This window comes from Lycium ferocissimum, unplaced genomic scaffold (genome assembly GCF_029784015.1).
Source record: "Lycium ferocissimum isolate CSIRO_LF1 unplaced genomic scaffold, AGI_CSIRO_Lferr_CH_V1 ctg7733, whole genome shotgun sequence".
Taxonomy (NCBI): domain Eukaryota; kingdom Viridiplantae; phylum Streptophyta; class Magnoliopsida; order Solanales; family Solanaceae; genus Lycium; species Lycium ferocissimum.
The window spans coordinates 12,502-20,338 of NW_026726919.1; the positions used below are offsets into that span (position 1 = coordinate 12,502).

General features: G+C 32.9%; 1 protein-coding gene across 1 annotated transcript; it reads right to left on the reverse strand.

Annotated features, from left to right (window-relative positions):
• Window positions 1-303: 303 nt before the first annotated feature.
• LOC132045712 (wax ester synthase/diacylglycerol acyltransferase 11-like) lies at window positions 304-5,714 on the reverse strand. Its single transcript, XM_059436280.1, has 7 exons — window positions 5,460-5,714; window positions 4,146-4,745; window positions 3,107-3,173; window positions 1,744-1,853; window positions 1,115-1,324; window positions 867-1,004; window positions 304-630 (listed from the first exon to the last, which is right to left on the reverse strand). The coding sequence occupies exons 1-7, from the start codon at window positions 5,691-5,693 to the stop codon at window positions 469-471; spliced, it is 1,521 nt and encodes a 506-aa protein (XP_059292263.1). The 5' UTR covers window positions 5,694-5,714; the 3' UTR covers window positions 304-468.
• Window positions 5,715-7,837: the final 2,123 nt, after the last annotated feature.

A 7,837-nucleotide genomic window follows, 5' to 3' on the forward strand; every position in this document is an offset into this window, starting at 1 on the left:
GAAATTTCCAGATCGAAAAAGACTGTCTTTTTAGCAGTGTATTCAGGTCAAAATCGCTAAATTCAAATGCGTATATATTATAGGGGCTACTGGTTCATGCGTGAAGTAATTAAACATTTGCTGTAGCAGTTGATGATGGTATAATATCAGATTCGAACCAGCTTCGCGATGCTTTTGTCGGTTCATTCATGCTTGTCAAAGAGGTTGCCCGACAAGCTTAATTCACATTTAATTGAAAGCTCCTCAACGAATCTTGAAAGATGGTCCGTATGTGATGATTGACGATTACATTTCACATATTTCTCAAAATATTGTATTTGATTTAATTATGTTATCATGACATTGTTTATAGCATTATAGTTTCTATATTTTGTCAACAAGATACCTTCTTACAAGAAAAACGAACGGTACAGTAGAGCCATAAAGCTACAAGAGCAAGCTAAACATTATATTGTCAAACAACATTTTCTACTCATGGCAAAGACCTCTTTCCACCACAGCATCCTTGATAAGCTTTAGAGATTGTTCAAAATCGTCCGCCAGTTGATGTGGATCAGGAATCACGCTTTCATCGACACTTAGAACAATAGTCATCTTGTTTATATAGCTTTGATAATTAATCATCAATGCCTGAAATTTAAATTTGGCCGTAAACTGTAAGAATCAAAACAAAATTCCCTCATGCATAAATGATAGTAGAACATCTAAAGAAACAAAAAAAAAGGTTTTTTTTCATTTTTGGCCCATCAACCAAAATTAATTACGGACTCTAGCCAAACCATAAAAAACCTATACACTGACAATGTATATAATTTATATATTATATGTATATTTACGTATATCATATTTATGAGTAAAATACTTACATGAGGTTGTCCATAAGAACCGGGTGCAATGTAAGCCAAAGGATGCCCATAGAAGCCAATTTCCTCTTGAGGACCAGGCAAACAGGAAAAGCACATTGTTGTATTGGTGATAATTCTGTGCGATATCGAACTTGATGCCTGAAATTAATATATATTATTTTTCACAGAAGAAAAAAGGGTCAAATCTTGCAATGAAGAGATCTTATACGGAGCATCAAGAGTATTGAGAAATGAGTGTCATTAAGTACCTTAATCCCAAATAATTTGAGTGCTAATTCTGAAATGGAAAATGTGTAGATAGCTTCAAGAGAGTTTTTCTTCCGATCAATAGTTGCCTTAGCTTCTCTGAGATAATCTAACGGGTCATCTCGTAATGCAATTTTAAAGGGTAGAAGAACAAAACCAACACAATTCCCCCACTTTGCCTCAGTGTTTTCGTCCATCATATCAGCCAAAGCCTAGTTGTTAGTTAAACATGAAAGAAAGCCCAAAAAGAATGTTAATAACTTGACATAAAGTATATAGAGGTATTGCTGAAAAACACACCCGAACTATCTCTTTCGCGAGTTTCACAACTTAACTATCAGTTGTTCCCTTTTCTTAACTGAACTATCACTATCTATGTATTAGAACAAACCTCGGTGCTAGTTTAGTTAGGAAAAGGAAACAACTGATAGTTGGCCTAATTAGCTTCGAGATGTGTTTTAATGCATAGATGATGATAGTTCAGGTAGGAAAAGAAAACAACTGATAGTTAGAGTATGAAGCTCGCGAAAAAGTGATTGTTCAGGTTTGTTTTTGACCATTAACTCAAGTATATAAGCTAAGAAATTTGAAGTGCTAATCAAGATTTTGAAGGAACAATGGATGCCATCACCTGAATTCCTACTGATGGTCTTAGGTTCATAAGGATAGTTGATCTAAGTCTGATGTTCATGGGAAGATTATTGTTTTTCTCTGTTGCTCCCTTGTCTTTCTTGCCTTCACCTGCAAAATTTTACATAAAAGATTACTGCCATAAAATTCCTGGATGAACTAAATTCTAAGTAATTCTTTTTGGATTTAACTTATCTACATTTTATACTGATAGTGTAAAGAAGATAGAGGGAAATTTACAATTATATGTGTACCGTTACTTGTTTTAGGAGGTTGTTTACCTTACCTTTCTGATAACTAGTTCTGCTTGTTATGAACAGTTTCTTATAGTTATTTTTAAGGTGTGTAAATCACTGTTTGTGTATAATAGATAAAGATAAAGAAATGATTTCAATTAATTAGTTTTGGAGCTTGATTCTCTTATTGTTCCAAACATATGCTAGAGAATCAGTGCTCCAACAATTACAAGCTCAAGGAAGTAATTAGAGGACACTACACAGATTTTATCCTAAGCAAGTGTTGAGATCGCGGATTGTTTTAGCGAGGCCAACAAAGTGGCAGATAGTTTAGCCAAGCATGCTACCACTCTGGATGAAGCAACCATTATGTACAACCTTCCAGAAAATATCCTACAAATAGTTGAGGGCTTTTCCAACAAGATAAACGGCAACGTTCTAGTCTAATGACTATATATATATATATATATATATGCAAGTTAATGTATAGAAAGGTAGGAGATGTGGTTGCACTTTGGATGGTATAATTTGCTCATGAAAACATGAGTCCCCAATCCGTTCAAGTTGGGCAGGCCAATTGTCCATTTAGTAATTCAGCCCATTTTGACCTGTCCAAATCAGCCCATTTAAAATCTGGACTGATATGTAACCCAAATTGACACATGAGATACCTTTTCAAAATATTTTTAAAAAGACTTTTTTGGTTTGAGATGTGTCATATTGACATAACAAAGAACAAGTGTCTATTAGGAACTTCAACAAATTATAAGAAATCAAACAAAGAAATTAAAAACTTAGTAAGAATCAGGTGAGTTGGGTTATGACCCATTTCTTAGCGCATTTTAGCCCAATTCATTTCAACCATGTAAATTTTGGACATGTCATTAACCTGCCTATTTATTAATACAATCCATTTTGATCCACCCAAATTCAGCCTAACACGCCCATTTGACACCCTTATTTTCAATTGCACTTGAACTTGCACCTGGTTCATGTAATATGTTTTTCTGGTTAATATAAATACATGTGCAAGATGGGGAATTTTTTTTTCTTAAACACTAGTTAAAGAAAACAAAAGTATAAAATCATAAAAGCTTAGTACTTCTAATACATGAAGCAGAAACTTACCATATCTCCTATTAAGATAGATAGACAAACCAGCTTGTGTTACTCCCAAAGCGACATCCGTTACTGTCTGCGCAAGAAATGACAAATTAAAGTCCAATTAAAACATCAAACAACTATTAACATCTACATTTTGTTCCTAATGCAAAATTGATTGGATGGGGGAAATAAGGAGGAAAATTGAATATTATGAAGTTGCTGCGACATAGAATTACTACTCATGTTTTAATTTATTTTTCTTAGTTTGACTTGACACAGTATTTAAGAAAATAAAAAAAAAACTTTAAAATCTTGTGATCTTAATCAAAGAGTTAATGATAAAAAACATACCTAAACTATCATTTTTTCACGAGTTTCATATATACCTCAGTTAGCCATTGTTCCCTTTACCTATCTAAACTATCACTCCATTCGTATTAAAACACACCTTGAAACTAGTTTTGGTAGGTAAAGGGACCAACGGATAGTTGGTCAACTCTGCATCAAGGTGTGTTTTAATGCAAAGGGAGTAATAGTTTGGTAGGTAAAAAGAACAATGGATAGTTGAGGTATGAAACTCGCGAAAAAGTGATAGTTTAGTTATGTTTTTTACCATTACTCTAAACGAAAGATGTGTGTAATGTCCCTGAATGCCCTTTGAATCCGGTGGTCTTAAATATGCCATGTAGGATGTTGGAGGTAAAGAGATACTCCCTCCGTCCCAAAAAGATTGACACTTTTCGCTTTTCGTGAGTCAAACTTCTTAATTTTGACCATGTGTTTGCACATAGAATCTTTAATTTTCTTGGAATAAAATTTACATATTTGGAAACTACGTAAAATGTGCTATAAGTCACCATAATTAATAATTTAAAATATTTAAAAGACATGAAAAAATTACGGTCAAAGAACAACTCGTTTAACTCTCGAAAAGCAAAAAGTGTCAATTTTTTTGGGACAGAGGAGTACTAAATATAGAATGTGATATTATTTTTATAACAAACTAAAAAAGAAAATAACACAAACAAATTGAGATGAACGGAGTAAATTTGTTTGGACTTACCATATTCAATGCATTTTTCACCAACTTCATATCATCAAGACTTACTGTCCCGTAAACAACTCGTCTAGGGTTAAATTCAGAACCAGGGCAGCCCTTAATCGGCGTATTTGTATCCTTCAAGAACATAGCCGTAGCCATAAACATCAATACATCCACCATTGTATACCAGACCAATTTCATAAAATACCAAATTTTCATAACATATCGTCGCAATCCCTTAGTAGAATGCCCCAAAGAATTAATAATAGGCTGCCTCTTTTTATTTCCTGGAATAGTTGGAACTTTATTTGGATCAGCAGCTTGACGCATACAAGCCAATAAAAGGGAAATAAGAGAGGTGCCATCTCCAAGTGAATGGTGGATTCGAAAAATGCAAACAGCCTCAGCATCAGATGTTTTGACATTAAGAAGATGGAGATCCCACATAGGTTTCGATTTGTCAAGAGTTGTTTTGCTAAGGTTTTCAATATAATCCTCTACGAATTTATCTGGTGATTCTTGTAGGTTTAGTTCTTCCACTTGTGGTACCACAATGTGCTTATCTAAGTCCACCTTTGTCCGCACCCATTTCATTTCTCCATTTTTTTTCTCATCCACCACCTACAATATTGAATTAAACATGCAGTTTAAGAAGGAATACCAATTCGTGGATATTGTATATCGTTCGTATGTATTTTGACAATTCACCCTTTTTTTCGTTAACAGTATTTAAGCATCGAACTTACTAGGGAAAAGCACACTAGACTTACTTTCTAAGTACTTGTAATTTCAGTTTTTGTCTAAGATCTAGCGCAGTATATTTTTTTATATTTTTAATATTCGATAGCGATAGCTTATTGATTCAAATGATACAAACTCAATATTCGAAGAGAAAGGCTCTTCATGATAGCTTGCTCTTGGGCTTTATGCATAGCCTAGGCTTTCCACTATAACCCAATCTCTGTACACCCCAAAAAAGAATTAAGGGGAAAAAAAGTCAGAGCAGTAACAAGTTTCTTTGTGAGAAAATCTCACACTTTTACCTAGAGACTTAAAACTAGGGGGTCTAATTATCAGGTTTAGCGGAAAAAATTATTTTTCAAAACAATATATAAAATTCGGCAAAAACATACAATTGGCTAACAAAAAAATACAATTATGTTGTTGTATGTATTTTGTGTCACTGAATGTCCACTGATACTTTAGACATCCAAATAACATTTTTACTTGTATATATAGATATTTTAATCTAAAAATATTAGGTAGATTTGCTCTACTTGCAAAAAAAATATATCATTGGAAAAATTAAATTTAAAATTTGTCTATTTTTGGTACCTGGAGGCTGGAGAAACGTGGATGCTTAAGCAAAGTATGGGGCAAATGCTCTTTGACAACTTGCGGATTGATTCTTGATTTCGAGCCCATAATACCTATAACATGGACGTTAAAGTTGGGCTCGTGAAATAACCTTGCCGACGGACTCAATGGCTCTTCTTCAGCTGCTTCCGTGGCCTTACCCTTAGTTTCAATTGGTTTCAAACTCGGTTTTCTCCTTCTTATGGACTCCATTGTTATAATCTTATGGAAAGAATGGGTTTTGTTGCTTCTTATATATAAGTTGGAGAACCAAAGTAAGTAGCTTTTAATTTTGCTTACGTTGGATAGTTGTGTCTCGCATGCAAGATGGCTAGTATTGGGGATAAAGGTATATAGCTGAAGGTTGATGGTTGTGTAATTAATGACAATTGCATGCGTCAGGTCAACAAAAACATTAATTCTACTGCTTTATTTGCCCTAAATTTTTATCCTTTGGCTTTCGTTTTGGAAACAGAGATGGTTTTAATTCAAAGTTGTTTTTTTCCGCCGATTGAAACAAAACAAACACCTATGACAGTTAGTAGCAGAGCCACATTGATGAGAGAAATTCAATTGAAATTATCGAAAAATTATACTCTACATATAGAGAAAAATAAATTTGTTTATGTACAATTTATATATACACACACTCATACACATATATTTTTTTCTCCTTTGATATAGAGTAATTGGTAATTTGGTATATCTGCAAAAGTGGTTCATTGTTACTTCCTCTCTGTCCCAATTTATGTGGCACCGAATTTTAAGAGGTCAAACTTTTTAATTTTGACCGTGAATTCGAACATGAAATCATTTAAACTTTTTGAAATAACGTTTACATACTTGGAAATTACGTAAAAAGTAATACAAATCACGATGATTGACGATTCAAAATATTTAAAAGCATTATAAGAAAATCGCGGTAAAAAATGTTTATTTAACTCTCAAAATTCGGATGGTACCACATAAATTGTGATGAATAGAGCATTTTATTCGAATTTCAGGCTCCAGTGGTAACATAAAGAATTCTTACACTATGTGCAATGTATGTTAACCTGTTATGTCATATAATCCTTAACATTCATGACTTATTTCTCAAATTATTTTTGAAGACTTAAGACTATACACTAATTAATATGAGTATCAATATAATGGTAAAACATACACTTTTTTTAATTATTTGTTGAAGAAAGTGTAAAGTCCATTGACACAGGGGCGGAGCTAAGTAGGCTCTAGGGTGTTCATCCGAACCCCCTCGATGAAAAACTACATTATATATATAAGGTTAAATTATTTTTTTATGTGTATATACTATATATGAACCCCTTTGACTTCTTCGTGTATTTACTTCTTCATTTTTTGAACCCTCTAGGTCAGAATCCTGGCTCCGCCACTGATTGACAAATAAAAATGCACAGAGTGAGTATTTCAAAGTGTGATTCACCATGCATTCATGTAGGTTAAGTATCTTAGCTGTAGCTAGAAATCAGAAGTGTTGAAGACAAATAAATTAAAGAGCCAAATACTTGTTAGGGTTTGCTGAAGGATTTAAACAGGTGTCGTCAACGCTGATGCATGCAACTTCAAAGCTACTACCAAGCAACTGCAGATTACTACAAAGCTTTTATTATTCTAACTTCTATCGAGCTCTAACTGCCAACTGCACTACTCTCTTGTTAGGCTTTCGAGTCTTTTTTGTCCTGCACAAATAATTACTCCCTTTCAAAATAGGTACGTAGTATTTTTATCTTTTCATTTTGTTTCAAACTAAGTGATATTTCACAAAATTAAAAAGAAATTAATGATGTTCTTCCAATTTTATCTTTTTTTAAATAAAAGGAATTTTACATAAACCAAGAAACTACTCTAAAGAGCTATTACATCTTTTTCAAGGCATTTATTAAGGGTAAGTTAGTAAAAATACATCTTACTTTCTAGAAATAAGTAGTTTTCTTAAGGAGTGTGCCCAAGCTTAAAACACCACTTATTTTCAAATGGAGGGAGTGCTCTCTCCGTTTCAATTTATGTGGCACTTTTCACTTCTTTGGAGTCAATCTGATTAATTTTTGAAGTTAAATTCTATTAAATCAACTCAAATATTTTAAAACTAGAATTTGGATTTTCAACTATATGAAAAGTATTACAAGTTACCAATTTTCTCATGTCAATATGATGAAAAAAAATATATTTTAAAATATTTTCAAAGTTTATATAGTTTAATTCTGGGAAAATAAAAATGCCACATAAATTAAAACAAAAAGAGTACTATTACTTTTCCCCATCTCAATATTAGTATTTCATTAAACAGTTTGTGCAAAAGAAAGGGTAAACAAGTAACCCTTTACCTACAGGAATGG